The 17,421-nt window shown below is 38.2% G+C and overlaps 1 protein-coding gene across 1 annotated transcript; it reads right to left on the minus strand.

Moving 5' to 3' along the window:
* Positions 1 to 11,357: 11,357 nt before the first annotated feature.
* Positions 11,358 to 13,837, minus strand: LOC308657343 (mediator of RNA polymerase II transcription subunit 28-like). Its single transcript, XM_081308931.1, has one exon. It carries the CDS (start codon positions 13,821 to 13,823, stop codon positions 13,287 to 13,289), a length of 537 nt encoding a protein of 178 aa, XP_081165057.1. The 5' UTR covers positions 13,824 to 13,837; the 3' UTR covers positions 11,358 to 13,286.
* Between the last annotated feature and the right edge of the window lie 3,584 nt (positions 13,838 to 17,421).

Genomic DNA, 17,421 nt, shown 5'->3' on the forward strand with positions numbered 1-17,421 from the left:
CTTATCTTTAAGTCTATTGATGTGGTGAATAGCATTTATTGATTTCCATATATTGAACCAGCCTTGCATCCCAGGGATGAATCCTACTTGATCATGATGCATAAGTTTTCTGATATGTTTTTGTATTCGATTCGCCAGAATTTTATTGAGAATTTTTGCATCCAAGTTCATTAGAGATATTGGTCTGTAGTTTTCTTTCTTTGAAGTATCTTTGTCTGGTTTTGGGGTCAAAGTGATGTTGGCCTCATAGAATGAATTTGGAAGAGCTCCTTCTTTTTCTATTTCTTGAAATAGCTTGAAAAGTATTGGTATTAATTCTTCTTTGAAGGTTTTGTAGAACTCCGCTGTATACCCATCCGGTCCAGGGCTTTTCTTGGTTGGTAGTCTTTTGATGGCTTCTTCTATTTCTTCCTTTGTTATTGGTCTGTTTAAATTGTGTGTGTCTTCCTGTCTCAATCTGGGCAAATCATATGCCTTAAGAAATTTATCGATATCTTCACTATCTTCTATTTTATTGGAATATAGGGTTTCAAAATACTTTCTAATTATCTTCTGTATTTCTGTAGTGTCTGTTGAGATATTGCCTTTTTCATCCCGTATGTTAGTAATTTGAGTTCTCTCTCTTCTTCTTTTCGTTAGCATGGCTAAGGGCTTGTCTATCTTATTTATTTTTTCAAAGAACCAACTTTTAGTTTTATCAATTTTTTCAATGGTTTCTTTTGTTTCAATTTTGTTGATTTCTGCTCTAATTTTAATTATTTCTTGTCTTCTACTACATTTGCTGATGTTTTGCTCTTCCTTTTCTAGGTTTTTGAGGTGTAGTGTGAGTTCATTTATTTGTTGTTTTTTTCTTTTTTTGAGGTAAGAACTCCAAGAAATGAATTTCCCTCTTAAAACTGCTTTCATTGTGTCCCATAGATTCCGGTATGTTATGTCTGTATTATCATTTGACTCTAAGAATTTTTTCATCTCCTCCTTTATGTCTTCTATAACCCATTGATCATTCAATAACATATTGTTCATTTTCCATGTGATGTAGGATTTTTCCTTCCTTCTTTTATCATTGATTTCCAGTTTCATTCCATAATGATCAGTTATGGTGCATTCTGTTATCTCCACGCCTTTATATTTACTAAGAGTTGCCTTATGGCATAATATATGGTCTATCTTTGAGTAGGATCCATGTGCTGCTGAGAAGAACGTGTATCCACTTGATGATGGTTGATATATTCTATATATGTCGGTTAAGTCTAAGTTATTGATTGTGCTGTTGAGTTCTATAGTTTCTTTATTCAGTTTTTGTCTAGAGGATCTGTCTAATGGCGAGAGCGGTGTGTTGAAGTCACCCATATTATTGTGTTGTGGTCTATTTGACTCTTGAACTTGAGGAGAGTTTGTTTTATGAACATTGCAGCTCCATTGTTTGGTGCATACAAATTGATGATTGTTATGTCTTGTTGGTGGATGGTTCCTTTTAACAGTATATAGTGTCCTTCTTTATCCTTCTTGATTAACTCGGGTTTGAAGTTGATTTTATTCGATATGAGTATGGCCACTCCTGCTTGCTTCCGAGGGCCATGTGAGTGGTATGATTTTTCCCAACCTTTTACCTTCAGCCTGTGTATGTCTTTTCCTATCATATGAGTCTCCTGAAGGCAGTATATTGTTGGATTTGTTTTTTTGATCCAGGTTACTAGCCTATGTCTCTTGATTGGTGAGTTTAGGCCATTAACATTTAAGGTTACAATTGAGATATGATTTGTATTTCCAGTCATGCTTCTTTATTTATTTATTTTAGTTTGGCTAGTTTTACTTTTTGGTTACTTTCCTCCCCCTTTACTGAGATACCTCCTGCTGTTAGTTTTGGGCACTATTTTTCAATTCCTCTTCTTGTAGTGTTTTGCTCAAAATGCTTTGCAGAGCTGGTTTTCTTGCTGCGAATTCTTTTAGCTTTTGTTTATCGTGAAAGATTTTAATTTCATTGTCAAATTTGAAGCTCAATTTTGCTGGATACAGTATTCTTGGTTGGAATCCATTATTTTTCAGCATTTGAAATACATTGTTCCAGGATCTTCTCGCTTTCAAAGTCTGTGATGAGAAATCCGTCGTTAACCTAATTGGTTTACCCCTGAATGTAATCTGCCTCTTTTCTCTCGTAGCTTTTAATATTCTCTCCTTGTTCTGTACATTGGCTATCTTCATAATTATATGTCTTGGAGTTGGTCTATTATGGTTTTGAATGTTTGGGGTCCTGTAGGCTTCCAGGATTTGGCAATCCATTCCATCTTTCATCTCCGGGAAGTTTTCTAGAATTATTTCATTTAATATGCTGTCCATTCCTTTGGTTTGAATCTCTGTGCCTTCTTCTATCCCTATGACTCTCAGATTTGGTTTTTTTATGACATCCCATATCTCTTGAATAGATTGCTCGTGGGATTTAAGCATCTTTTCTGTGTTGACTATATTCTTTTCAAGTTGATAAACCTTGTCTTCATTATCTGATGTTCTGACTTCTACTTGATCAAGTCTATTTGTAATATTCTCGTTTGAGTTTTTAATTTGGTTTATAGTTTCCTGCAATTCTAGGATTATTGTTTGATTTTTTTTTAAGATCTCTATCTCCTGGTAGAGCTCGTTCTTTGCCATTTGAATTTGTTTGTTTAATTTATTTTCAAAATATACTTTTATTTCTTGGACTTGCTGTCTCATGTCTTCTCTAATATTCCTTTCCATTCGAGTTAGGTATGCCTTGAGTTCTTTCCCTATCCCTGCTTCTGATATTTCTATGTCCTCCTGTAGACTTGAGTTGTCTTGCATTGTTTGTAATCCTTTTTTCCCTTGTTTTCTCATGTTGTCCACGTTACTTTCCAGCTCTTTTTGATTGTCGTGTTTCTGCTCTCTTCTATAGATTTGTTTTGTTTCTGTATTACTCTGATGTCTCTCCTTTGTGTTGTTAAACTATGCCTGCTAACGTGGATTCCGCTGGGAAGGAATTCTGACATCCGAGCTCCAGTGACGACACTATGCTATGACGGGCCCCAGTCTCCTTGCCGGGGTGTCCTAACGGGGGGGTGTGACTGGACTGTCTCTGTTTGGTTTCAGCTCCCGGTCGCGGCAGGCGGGCGGTCTCCAGCCGCCCAGTATCACAGGCCGCGGGCAGGTGATCAGTCGCCAGCGGGCAGGCGTTCTTCTACCGCCCAGTTACGCGGGCAGTGGGTGAACTGTCGCCAGCGGGCCTGCAGTTTCCAGCCGCCCAGTCGCGAGGGCCTTGCCTCTAGTCCCCTGGTTTCTCCTGCTAGACCAGATTTCCCCTGAGTGATGGTTCTCGGCAGTTCAAACTGTACTCTGGGCCTGCCGTTTGTTGGGTGTGGAGGGTGGCTATTGGGAACCCTGGCACTCTATTGTTTTGTTTCCCTTGTGGGGGATAGAACTGTACCACTTCCTTCCCCGTCTGAAATCCCGTACTCAGCCCGGGGGTCAGTGCGGGCTTGGCTGGTGGGATTCCACCGTGTCCCAGCCACTTATCTCCCTGCTTGCTAGTTAATCCCTTCTCTGCGGCGCCACGCCTTCTGTAGCTGAGGGGCAGGCTGCGCGAATCAGACAGCCTGGATCTCCGGGGTCACACAGTTGGCTTTTGGGATCCCCGGCACTCTATGGTTTTGATTTTTTCTGCTTGCCCCTCCCCCAGCGCTGGCTAGACAGGTTTTGTTTTGGCTGCTGATGGGAGGGGGGGTTGAAGGTCAGGTGCCTCTAGTTTTCCCTTAGTCTTTATGCAGGCTCACTCTGATACTCCCTCCCCCAGAAAGCCTAGGAGAGATTTTATGCGAAATCCCCCGATGTATGGGGACTGAGCTGAGTGACACACACCTGTTTTGTTGTTGCAATCTGTCGGAGAGTGGCGGTGGATACTTCAGCTCTCCAAGATGGTGGCCGCTGATTGCCTTAGTCACTGTTTTTTTTTTCTATAAAGAAAAATGTTTTGACAAAATTTTTCTATTAAGACTGTGCTTTCCGAATTATGGCTCATGAAATCCATTTCATTTTCTTTTTTTGGGGGGGGGAGGCAGGGGCATGCGAGATTAATCACTGAGCCACATTCCCAATCCTTTTATTTTTTGAGTCAGGGTCTCACTAAGTTGCTGAGGGCCCCGCTAAATTGCGGAGGCTGGCTTTGAATTCACGATCCTCCTGCCTCAGCCTCTGGGGTTGCTGGGTTTTCAGGCAAGCACCACCTTGCCCAGATATAAAATCCATTTCATGTGTAATGACCAGCTTTCAAAGAAATGGTATAAAATAGAAAAGGATTAGTAGAAAATATTAGAAGGGATCTTTAGCAAGACGTGTGTATCAAGACGTGGTCATTGTGAACTGCAAGTGGTGTACGATTTGACTGGTGAGTCGATGTGAATACGTGTCTTAGCCAGGAAATGTCATTTGGCTTTTCTCTTCATTCATCTGATTTGCTGGCATATGATGGTTAATCTGACCATTGACATAATGAAACCAAGAATTCTAAGGTGGGCCCACGAGAGTGCTGTCCCCAGTGTATACGCTTTGGGTAATTCCCTCCTCTAATGTTCAGGCTAAGTGTGTGCCCCTGATAAAATACAATGATCCTGGGATCAGGTTACTAATCGGTGAATTTTGAGTTAAAGGGAGATTATCCAGGTAAGTTAAATCTAAACAAGTCAGACATTAAAAGGGTCTGAGTCTCCTTGGAAAGATAGTTTGAAGCATTAGAGGGCCCAAAGAGAGGGCCACGAGACAAGGTACTCTGGGGACAGTGAGGAGCTGAGCAGGGACCCAGGCTGACAGCCAGCAGAACAGCCTCAGTCCTACAGCTCAAGGTACTGAATTCAGCCAGCAATAAGAATGAACTTGGAAGACCCCAAGCTTCCAAAAGGAAGGCAGCCCCTCAAACACCTTGATGTCAGCCTTGTGAGATACTGAGAATCCAGTTCAGCCCAGGCTGGCCTTTCGACTCATAGAAACTAGGTTCTATGTTTGTGTTCATTTGTTATGCTGCAATGGGAAACTAATAATAGAGTTAATGTTCCACAACTTAATTCTGTGTTTTACAATTCAATGTAAAGCAAAATGTAGTGTAACTTTATCCTCTGCCCGCAAAAATGTTGGGAACTTCAGCTAGTTTGGGTTATGGACTTGGGTTATTACTTTGGAGTGCTAATCTCCAATGCGAGGGAGAAAGCTGTTACTTTCTCATTACCGTAGTCCAGTTATCCTCTGGATCGATATTACAATGACATGCAAAATGCAGAGGCACCATCAAGTTCAACTGCTGGATCTCAAAGTGTAAATAGTGCAGTATAAGAAAAATGCCAACTCTCATCATCAAACTGATTTCATTGAGGACTCGTTGTAAAAAGAAGAGAGTATCTTCTAATATTTCTAATATTTGTTTTATTGATGACCCAGTACAAAGGACAGAGCTGGGTGTATGGTTTTTGAACTATTCTTAAAACTGAAAGCCTCTGCACTTCAAAGTAAATGAGACACCTGGGAATGCACAGTGTTGAGTTATATAAGTCCCTTGAATATGGTCCAAAAAGAAAAACAATGGAGCTATTGTAATTATCTTAGCCATTCTACAACTGGAAGAAAGCCTCATATGATAATGGAACTGGGAGATTTTCTGGTAAGTTGGATTTTGGGGAAGAGAAGTGTTTTACAGTGCTGTGGAGAATGTAGCAAACAGCTGCAGGTTCCGAGAAATCCAGGACACTTCCTAACACTGCAGTACATGAAAATATATATTTATATTCACATGCTATATAATATAGGAAAATATCTTAAGTCAGTGACCATTGTTTGGAGCCATAGCTTGTTTCATGCTCCGGGGGAAGCAGAGGGAGGGAAGGTGTAGAGCTGAGCAGTGCTCACCAGGGTTCCACAGTGCCCCCTTCCTGGACACAGAACTTAATGCTCCTGCAACCTCTGCAGCAGAGACTGCCTGTGTGACCGGCTTGGCAATAGGCATGACAGGAGGTAACACATGTCCTCTTCAGTCTAAAGCACAAAAGTCTGTGTCTCTACCTGCTGCCCTCTTGAGTTTTAAGCACTGTCACAGAGCAGCATCGTAAGGGGAGGAATGACTCCATGGAGTAAAAGCCTCTTCTGTTGAACATAGTGTGAGTGACAAATGGTTGCTTTTAACCTGAGATTTGGGGGTTGTTATTGCAACTACACCGGGGATTAGAAAACTTCCTGTAAACAGTCACATAAGTCTTCAGGCTTTGTAGTCACATAGTCTGTCAGATGATTTGTTTTAATTTGTTGTTTTTAGATATACATGACAATAGGGCATATTTTGACATATTATACATACACGGGGTGTAATCCGTTACAATTTTGATCCCATTCTTGTGGTTGAACATATGTGCTGTCACACTGGTCATCTATTCATATATGAGCATAGGAAAATTATGTACGATTCATTCTACTCTCTTTCCTATTTCTATCCCTATTCCCTTCCCTTTATTCTCCTTGTCTAATACACTGAACTTCTACACTTCCCCTCCCTATCCTTCCTTGTTATGGGTTAGCATCCACATATCAGAGAGGACATTCAACCCCTGTTTTTTGGGGACTGGCTTCTTTCACTCAGCATAATGTTCTCTAGTTCCATCCATTTACCAGGAAATTCCATTATTTCATTTTTCTTTATGGCCAGGTAATATTCCACTGGGTACATATACCACATTTTTTTTATTCATTCACCTGTTGAAGGGCACGGATGAATGGACAGGTTGGTTCCATAGTTTGGCTATTGTGATTTGAGTTGCTATAAACATTGATGTGTCTGCGTCACTGTAGTTTTCATTGCATTTCATTTCATTTCACCTCTTTTGTTAGGTTGATTCTCAAGTATTTTATATTCTTTTTGAGGCTATTGTGAATGGAATAGTTTTCCTGATTTCTCTTTCAGCTGATTCATCATTGGTGTACCAGAATGCAAATGATTTATGCGTGTTAATTTTATATCCTGCTGAATTTGGCTATGAGTTCAAGAAGATTTTTGATGGAGTTTTGGGGTCTTCTAAATATTGAATCATGTCATGGGTAAATAGGAATAATTTGGGCTCTTCTTTTCCTATCCCTTTAATTTCTTTTATCTGTCTAATTGTTCTGGCTAGGGTTTCAAGGACTATGTTGAATAGAAGTAGTGAAAGAGGGCGTCCCTGTCTTGTTCCAGTATTTAGAGGGTATGCTTCCAATTTATCTCCATTTAGAATGCTGTTATCTTTGGGCTTAGCATAGATAGCTTTTACAATGTTGAGGTATGTTCCTACTATCCCTAGTTTTTCTAGTGTTTTGGACATGAATGGATGCTGAATTTTGTCAAATGCTTTTTTGGCATCTATTGAGATAATTGAGATAATTTGGCATCTATTGAGATAGTCTTTGAGTCTGTTGATGTGATGGATTACATTGATTGATTTCCCTGTATTGAACCCAACTTCCATCCCTGGAATGAACCCCACTTGATAATGGTGCACTATCTTTTTAATATGTTTTTGTACATGATTTTTCAGGATTTTATTAAGAATTTTTGCATCTATGTTCATGAGGGATATTGGTCTGAAGTTTTCTTTCCTTGATGTGTCTTTGTCGGGTTTTGGTATCAGAGTGATAGTAGTTTCATAGAATGGAAAGGGTTCCCTCCTTTACTATTTCATAGAATAATTTGAGGAGTATTGATGAGAATTCTTCTTTGAAGTCTGGTAGAACTTGGCTGATAATCCATCCACCTGGTCCTGGGCTTTTCTTTGTCAGGCCTTTGATGGCATCTTCAATTTCATTGCTTGAAATGGATCTGTTTAAATTTTCTATGTCATCCTGTTTCAATTTCAGTAGGTCATATGTCTCTAGAAATTTATCGATGTCATCATGATTCTCTATTTTATTGGAGTATAGATTTTCAAAATAGTTTCTGATTATCGTCTGTATTTCAACAGTGTCCTTGATGATATTTCCTTTTTCATCATGGATTTTAGCAATTTGAGTTTTCTCTATCTTTTTCTTCATCAGCCTGGCTAAGGGTGTATCAATTTCACTTATTTTTTTTAATCAACTTTTTGTTTTATCTATTTTTGAATTTTTTATTGTTGTTGTTGTTTGTTTCAATTTCATTGATATCAGCTCTGACTTTATTTCCTGTCTTCCACTGCTTTTAGTGTTGATTTGTTCTTCTTTTTCTGGGCTTTGAGATGTAATGTTAGGTTATTTACTTAGTGACTTTCTATTCTTTTAAAGAAGGCACTCAGTGTAATGAACCTTCCTCTTAGAACTGCCTTCATAGTGTCCCAGAGATTTTGATAAGTTGTGTTACAATTCTTATTTATCTCTAAGTACTTTTTAATTTCACCCCAGATTTATTCTACTATCCATTGATCATTCAATAGTGTATTATTTAGTCTCCAGGTATTAGAGTAGATTCTATTTCTTAATTTTATCATTGATTTGTAATTTCATTCCATTATCATCTGATAGAAGGCAAAGTATTATCTCTTTTTTTGTATTTGCTAAGAGTTACTTTGTGGCCTAAGATATGGTCTATTTTAGAGAAGGATCCATGTGCTGCAGAGAAGAAAGTGCATTCAGTCCTTGATGGATGAAATATTCTATATATGTCTGTTGAGTCTAAATTACTAATTATATGCATTAGTTCTCTAGCTTCTTTATTTAGTTTTTGTTCAGAGGCTCTATCTTGTGACAGGAGAGGCATGCTAAAGTCACCAAATATTATTTTGTGGTCTATTTGATTCTTGAAATTGAGAAGGATTCATTTGATGTACATAGGTACTCCACTGTAGTGGCAAAAATATTTTTGATTGTTCTATCTTGTTGATGTGTAATTCCCTTAAGCAGGGACCTCCTTGGTCCCTTCTGATTAACTTTGGCTAGAAGTCCACCTTATCTGACATGAGGATAGAAACCCCTGCTTGTTTATGAGATCCATGTGAATGATGTGTTTCTCCATCCTTTTAGCTTCAGTCTGTGGATGTCTTTGCCTATCAGGTGAGTCTCTTGGAGATAGCATATTGTAGGTCTTGATTTTTTAACCCAATTTGCCAGTCTCTGTCTTTTGATTGATAAGTTTAGGCCATTTACACTCAATGCTATTATTGAAATATGAGTTTTATTTCCTGTCATTTTTATTTATTTATTGTTTTTGGTTTAGGAGAATTAGCTTCTCCTTTGATCTCTTATTCTTTAGCGTAGCTTCTCCCTTTGCTGCTTTTCACTTTTATTTTTCATTTCTTCTTCATGAAATATTTTATTTATTTATTTATTCTAATCAATTATACACGACAGCAGAATGCTCTTTAATTCATTGTACACAAATGAAGCTGAATTATTCACTTCTCTGGTTGTGCCCAAAGTAGGGTCACACCATTCGTGCAATCATACATGTACCTAGGGTAACGATGTCCATCTCATTCCACCATCTTTCCTACCCCCACACCCCTTCTCCCCTCCCCTTTACCCCATCAAAAGTTCCTCCAATCATCCTATGCCCCCACCCCCATTATGGATTAGCATCCACTTATCAGAGAAAACATTCAGCTTTTGGTTTTTGAGGATTGGATTATGTTGCTGAGCATGATATTCTCTAACTCCTTCCATTTACCTGCAAATGCCATATTTTATTCTATTTTATTGCTGAGTAATACTCCATTGTATATATATACCACAGTTTCTTTATCCATTCATCAATTGAAGGGCATCTAGGTTGGTTCCATAGTTTGGTTATTCTGAATTATGCTGCTATGAATATTAATATGGCTTTATTACTGCAATATGCTGTTTTTAAGTCTTTTGGGTATGGACCAAGGAGTGGGATAGCTGGGTCAAATGGTGGTTCCATTCCAAGTTTTCTAAGGAATCTCCATACTGCTTTCCAGTCTGCACCAATTTTCAGTCCCACCAGCAGTATAAAAATATGCCTTTTCCCCACATCCTCATCAGCATTTTTTGTTGTTTGTATACTTGATAACTGCCGTTCTGGCTGGAGTGAGATGAAATCTTAAAGCAGTTTTGATTTGCATCTCACTAATTATTAGAGATGTTGAATGTTTTGTTTCATATATTTGTTAATCTATTGTATATCTTCTCCTAAGAAGTGTCTGTTCAGTTCCTTAGCTCATTTATTGATTGGGCTTTTGTGTGTGTGTGTGTGTGTGTGTGTGTGTGTGTGTGTGTGTTTTCAATTCTTTATATATCCTGGAAATTAGTGCTCTATCTGACATGTGTGTGGCAAGAATTTGCTCCCAAAATGTAGGCTCTCTCTTTATCTCATTGATTGCTTTTTTGCTGAGAAGAAGCTTTTTAGTTTGAATCCATCCCATTTATTGATTCTTGATTTCTTTTTTTAAAATGTTTTTAAGAGAGAGAAAGAATTTCTTTATGAGCATGATATTCTCATGAATTTCAATATTTATTTTTAAGTTTTCAGCGGACACAACATCTTTGTTTGTATGTGGTGCTGAGGATCGAACCTGAGCCACATCCCCAGCCCTTGATTTCATTTCTTATGCTTTTGTTAAGGAAGTCAGAGTCTAATCTGACATGATAAAGATTTGGGCCTACTTTTTTTTTCTATTAGGTATAGGGTCTCTGGTCTAATTCCTAGGTCCTTGATCAACTTTGAGTTGAGTTTTGTGCGTGGTGAGAGATAGGGGTTTAGTTTCATTTTGCTGCATATGGATTTCCAGTTTTCCCAGCACCATATGTTGAAGAGGTTATCTTTTCTCCAATGTGTGTTTTTGGCACCTTTGTCTAATATGAGATAATGGTATTTATATGGCTTTGTCTCTGTATCTTCTATTCTGTACCATTGGTCTACATGTCTGTTTTTGGTGCCGATACAATGCCATTTTTGTTACTATATCTTTGTAGTATAAAGTCTGGTACTGTGATACCTCATGCTTCACTCTTCTTCCTAAGGGTCTGGCTATTCTAGGTCTCTTGTTTTTCCAAATAAATTTCATGATTGCTTTTTCTATATCTATAAGGAATGACATTGGGATTTTAATTGGAATTGCATTGAATCTGTATAGCGCTTTGTGTAGTATGGTCATTTTGACAATATTAATTTTGCCTATATTGGAGCATGGGAGATCTCTCCATCTTCTAAGGTCTTCTTCAATTTCTTTAGTGTTCCAAATTTTCATTGTAGAGATCTTTTACCTCTTTTATTAAATTGAATCCCAAGGTGGTTTTTTGTTTTTGTTTTTGTTTTGTTTTGTTTTTTTAGGCTATTGTGAATGGGGTAGTTTTTCTTTTTTTATTGGAAAATCATCATTTATTTGATGGATAAATTCTGAATTAAAGAAATGACAGTAACTTGTATTTACATTCATTCAAAACATTTTCATTAAGCACCAAGTAGAACAGTTTCTGATCTTTTCACTAAAAACACTTTTATCATTGAAAGACTGCCTCAAACTTAGTTTATTTTGTGGGGGATGTGAGGGGAGGCAGGGATACCAAGGATTGAACTCAGGGGCATTCAAGCCACATCCCCAGCCCTATTTTGTATTTTGTTTAGAGACAGGATCTCACTGAATTGCTTAGCACCTGGCTTTTGCTGAGACTGGCTTTGAACTTGCAATCCTCCTGCCTCAGCCTCCTGAGCCACTGGGATTACAGGTATGTGCCATCACACTGGGCGTTTATTTAGGTTTTTAATCAAGAAACCTAAAGCTGCCAATCAGAGCTTCTATCTGGCATGAGATGACAGGTTAAAACCCTAAGAGTAAAAAATAACTTTATAAAGTTTTGACTTATACACTCCAACCAAGGGGAGATACGCTGGCCTCAGGCTAGTCATCACAGGTTATAGGTCCACAAGCCAAGTATCATCCTCACAGGTCACAAACAAAATGAGTTATATGTACACACAAAGTGGGTACAAAATACATGTTCCTGTATACTCCAGGGGAGTAATGCCCATTTCCCATGAGCATACAATGCCGCAAGGAGCACAAAAAAAGATACCATTCACTAACCCACAAGACAGTGGAAGGAATAAAAGCCCTGTGCTCTGGAATGGAGTGGAGGCTTTGTGGACCAGGTGGCATCCAGGCCACACAGGCAACATGAGTGGATATCGAGGCGCATGGGGAGGGATCTTCAGGGTTGGAAAGGACAAAATGAACCAAGACACAGCCACAGACCTACTGACTATTCAGAAGACAGAGGAGTGTTTATACTGGCTGAGGGATATAATCTAAGAGTTGCGTAAAACAGAGAATAGAAAACCTCTTCTGACAAGAGGGCAAAATACCTTCCCCACAGAGGATCCACATGCTCTCTGTGGAGGTGAAGGAGCTGGGGATCACTCTGCAGGTCACCTCCACCCCAAAGCCCTAGGCTCTTGGAATCAAATCCACTAAACAAGAACCTTCCTTCATGTAAACTGCCTTTTCTCCAAAAAGTAAAATAAAAACACAAGCAAACAAAACAAAATTCAAAAGAAAAAGAATCAGACCAAGCTTTGACCCCTTGTCCATCACTTGTGTCCCAGCTGTCATGCTAGGGAGACTGGGTCTGCTGTTACTCACACTGGTTCATCACTACAAGGCCTCCAGCATGTCGTGCTCCCAACACACCTCCCTCAACACGGCAAACACCGCACAACACATACACTCACCCAAACAAAAGGCAGCATTAACTTAAGTATCTCTGCTAACCTAGCATACTTGAACCCTTTTTTCTGACATATTTACAAAATATCTGCACTCTGTACTGCTATGGAAGCATTACAAATGTTGCATTAGATTCCTCTTCTTGAGATAGTTCAAAGTCTTGAGATAGCAAATTTACGTATTTTTCTGTACTACCATGGATGTGTAGTAATCATAAAAGACCAAAAACCAAATTCCTTCTCCCCTCATTCTAGGAGTACTTTAATTTTCCCCCTCGGATATTAACAAACTAACAACTGGGGGGAAAAAAACCATATATAAACTACATAAAATTTTAAAAATAAGCAAAAAGCCAAGAAAAAAAAATCTGTGGAAAACTAATAGTCTAAACTTTGCTACAGACAAAACAAACAAAATGAAACCTCACTTTGTCTACCAAGCACTTTATAAAGTACTAAGTAATTAACAGCTCATAAAAACTGGGGAAATTTTTAGGTGGAGGTAAAATTAATACCAACTCATTCTCTAGCAAATAGCTGTTCTAAAATGCCACGTCCACACAGAGAGGTCTGGAGGAACTGTCTGCAGGACGCTACCTTGTAGGCCAGACCTCTCTCAGGTCTGCTTCATAGGCGCAGGGATGTTGGCAGATGCCTGCTCCAGGTAGGCCAAGGAGCCCTGAGGGACCTCAGCTGGCTTTTTGTGCTGCACATTGATGTCCTCCAGCATCTGCTGCCAATGCCTCAGCTTTGTCAAGTGCTTCTGCACCAGCGCATCTTTCCGCTGCAACTCATTCCTTAGTTCTGAGACGTCCTCTTTGATAACTTGCTCAGGTTTCTGAACAGACAACTGCAATCTTTTTTGTAGAAAAAAGCATTCTGTCTGTCTTGCAATATCCAGAAACTTCTGGATACACTGATCAACACCAGTTCGAATTTCTTCCTGATAGGTGCCATTGACATAATCCTGACTCACGAGAGAAGCAAAGCAAGCCTCGAACGACAACTCCAGCTCCTCCACCAAAGTGCTGCTAGAAGTCCTCAGCGCGCCAGGCGCTGCCTGAAGAAGCAAAGCCTGGCCCGGGAGTCCCTGCGGGGGTTGCGGGGGGCCTGGCGGCTGCCCGGAGAACATACCACCCAGAGGGGCCACCATGCCTGCGGTGGCGGGTCGCCGCCCACTCTGGGGTAGTTTTTCTAATTTCTCTTTCAGAGCATTCATCACTGATGCATAGAAATTCATTTGATTTATGGGTATTGATTTTGTATCCTGATACTTTGCTGAATTTATTTATTAATTCTAGAAGTTTCCTGGTGGAATTTTTTGGATCCTCAAAGTATAGAATCATGTTATTGGCAAATAATGATAGTTTGAGTTCTTCTTTTCCTATTCATATCCCTTTGATTTCTTTCATCTGTCTAATTGCTCTGGCTGGAGTTTCAAGAACTATGTTGAATAGAAGTGGTGAAAGAGGGCATCCCTGTCTTGTTCCAGTTTTTTGAGTGGATGCTTTCAGTTTTTCTCCATTTAGAGTAATGTTGGCCTTGGGTTTAGCATAGATATCTTTTACAATGTTGAGGTATATTCCTACTATCCCTAGTTTTTCTAGTGTTTTGAACATGAAGAGGTGCTGTATTTTGTCAAATGCTTTTTCTGAATCAATTGATATAATTATATGATTTTTATCTTTAAGTCTATTGATTGTGATGAATTACACTTATTGATTTCCATATGTTGCACCAACCTTACATCCCTGGAATGAACCCCATAGATCATGGTACACAATTTTTAAAATATATATTTGTATGCAAGTAGATAAAATTTTATTGAGAATTTTTGCACCAATGTTTATCAGAGATATTGGTCTGAAATTTTCTTGCTGTATCTCTGTTTTTGGTATCAGGATGATACTAGCCTCATAGAATGAGTTTGGAAGGGTTCCCTCCTTTTCTCTTTCATGAAATAATTTGAGGAGTATTTGTATTAATTCTTCTTTGTAAGTCTTGTAGAACTTGGCTGAGAATCTGTCTGGTCTCAGGCTTTTCTTGGTTGGTAGGCTTTTGATGGCGTCTTCTACTTCCTTGCTTGAAATTGATATGTTTGAATTGTAAATGTTCTCCTGGTTCAGTTTGGGTAGATCATATATGCCTCTAGAAATTTGTTGGTGTCTTTAAGGGTTTTTTTTTCAATTTTATTTATTTATTTTTCAAAGTACCAGCTGTTTGTCTTGTCAATTTTTGGAATTTTTTGTTTGTTTGTTTGTTTGTTTCAATTTCATTGATTTAGCCCTGATTTTAATTATTTCCCTGTCTTCTACTACTTTTGGTGTTGGTTTGTTATTCTTTTTCTAGGGCTTTGAGCTGCAATGTCAGGTCATTTTCTTGTTGACTTTTTCTTCTTTTAATGGGTGAACTCCATGCAATGAACTTTCCTCTTAGCACTGCCTTCATAGTGTCTCAGAGATTTTGATAAATTGTATTGGAGTTCTCATTTACCTCTAAGAATTTTTTTATTTCTTCCCTGATGTCTTCTGTTATCCACGTGTAGTATATTATTTAGTCCCCTGGTATTGGAGTATCTTCTATTTTTTATCTTATCATTGATATCTAATTTCATTCTGCTATGGTCAGATAGAATGCAGGGTAGTATCTCTATGTTTTTGTATTTGCTAAGACTTGCTTTGTGGCATAACATATGATCTATTTTAGAGAAGGATCCATGTGCTGCTGAGGAAAAAAAAGTGTATTTGCTCATTGATGATGGAATATTCTATTTATGTCTGTAAAGTCTAAATTATTGATTGTTTTATTGATTCTATAGTTTCTTTGTTTAGTTTTTGTTTTGAAGGTCTATCCAGTGCTGAGAGAGGTATATTAAAGTCATCCAGTATTATTGTGTGGCGGTCTATTTGACTCTTGAAATTGAGAAGGGTTTGTTTGATATACATAGATGCCCCATTGTTTGGCACATAGATATTTATGATTGTTATGTCCTGTTGACGTATGATTCCCATGAGTAGCATGAAATGTCCTTCTTTATCTCTTTTCACTAACTTTGGTTTGAAGTCCACTTTATCTGATATGAGAATGGAATCCCCTGATTGTTTATGCAGTCCATGTGAGTGATATGTTTTTCCCATCCTTTCACATTCAGTCTGTGGATGTCTTTTCCTGTGAGATGAGTCTCTTGAAGGCAGTATATTTTTGGGTCTTTAAATTTTTTAATCCAATATGACAGTCTATGTCTTTTAATTGATGAGTCTGGCCATTCACATTCAAGGTTATTATTGAAATATGTTTTGTATTCCTGGTCATTTTGGTTTATTTCTGGTTTTTAACTTGACTTGATTCCTCCTTTGATTGGCCTTTCCTTTAGTGTAGTTCCCCCACTTGCAGCTTTTCATTGTTGTTTTTTTATTTCCTCCTCATGGAATATTTTGTCAAGAATGTTCTGTAGTGCAGGCTTTCTTGTTGTAAATTCTTTTAATTTTGGTATATCATGGAAGGTTTTTATCTCGTCATCAACCCTGAAGCTTAATTTTGCTGGATTATAAAATCCTTGATTGGCATCCATTTTCTTTCATGGCTCGGTATATGTTGTTTCAGGATCTCCTGGCCTTGAGGGTCTGGATTGGGAAATCTGCTGAGATCTGAATTGATCTTTCCATATATGTAATCTGATGCCTCCCTCTTGTGGTATTTAAAGTTCTTTTCTTATTCTGTATGCTAGTCATTTTTATTATAATGTACCTTAGTGTAGATCTGTTGTAGTTTGTATATTTGGTGTCCTGTAAGCCTCTTGTATTTGATTTTCCAATTCATTCTTCATGTTTGGGAAATTTTATGATATTATTTCATTGAAGAGATTGTGCATTCCTTTGGTTTGAAACTCTGTGCCTTCTTCTATCCTGATAAATCTTAGATTTGGTCTTTTGATGTTATCCCATAATTCTTGGAATTTTTGTTGTTGTTGTTGTTCATTATTTCTTACTATCTTCTGTATGGTCAACTCTATTTTCCAGATTGTATATTTTGTCTTCATTGTCTGAGGTTCTGTCTTCCAAGTGATCTAGTCTGTTGATGATGCTTTCGATTGGATTTTTATTTGGTTTATTATTTCCTTCATTTCAAGGATTTCTGTTTGTTTCTTTGTTTTTTCAAAATCTCTCTTTCTTGAAGTAATCTTTTGCTACCTGTATTTGCTCTCTTACCTCTTTGCTGAAGTGATTAATTTTTGCCTGTATTTGCTCTTTTAGGTCATTCTTTAATTCACAGATCATTTTAATTATGTACATTCTGAACTCCTTCTCTGACATTTCATCTACTGCACTGTCCATGGATTCTATTATTATAGTATCTTGGTTTGTTTGGGGCATTTTCTTCCCTTACTTTTTTTTTTTCCTATTGTCTACGTGTCTTCCTCTCTTGCAGTACAGATCTGAGGTATTTCAGGTTCTACCCTAAAATCTTGTGGTGTCCCTGCAGGTTAGGTATACCTCAAGGGGGAGGTCAATGTTTGCAGTATCCAATGCAACTAATATGCAGCCATAAATCAATTAGCTTCAATTTAGACACTTACAATTTTGCTGCTATAAATAGAAATGATGAGTACAGCTGTCTTCTACCATATATCCAGTAGGTTTGCATAAGGGTTTACAGTTTCTAGTGGTGGACAGAGAGAGAAGAGGGGGGTAGGATGTGAGAATATAGAGGTATGGCATTATAGAATGAGTGAAAGGGGAATCAAAATAAGT

The sequence above is a fragment of the Spermophilus citellus genome, assembly GCF_964194105.1.
Source record: "Spermophilus citellus genome assembly, chromosome: 1".
NCBI lineage: Eukaryota > Metazoa > Chordata > Mammalia > Rodentia > Sciuridae > Spermophilus > Spermophilus citellus.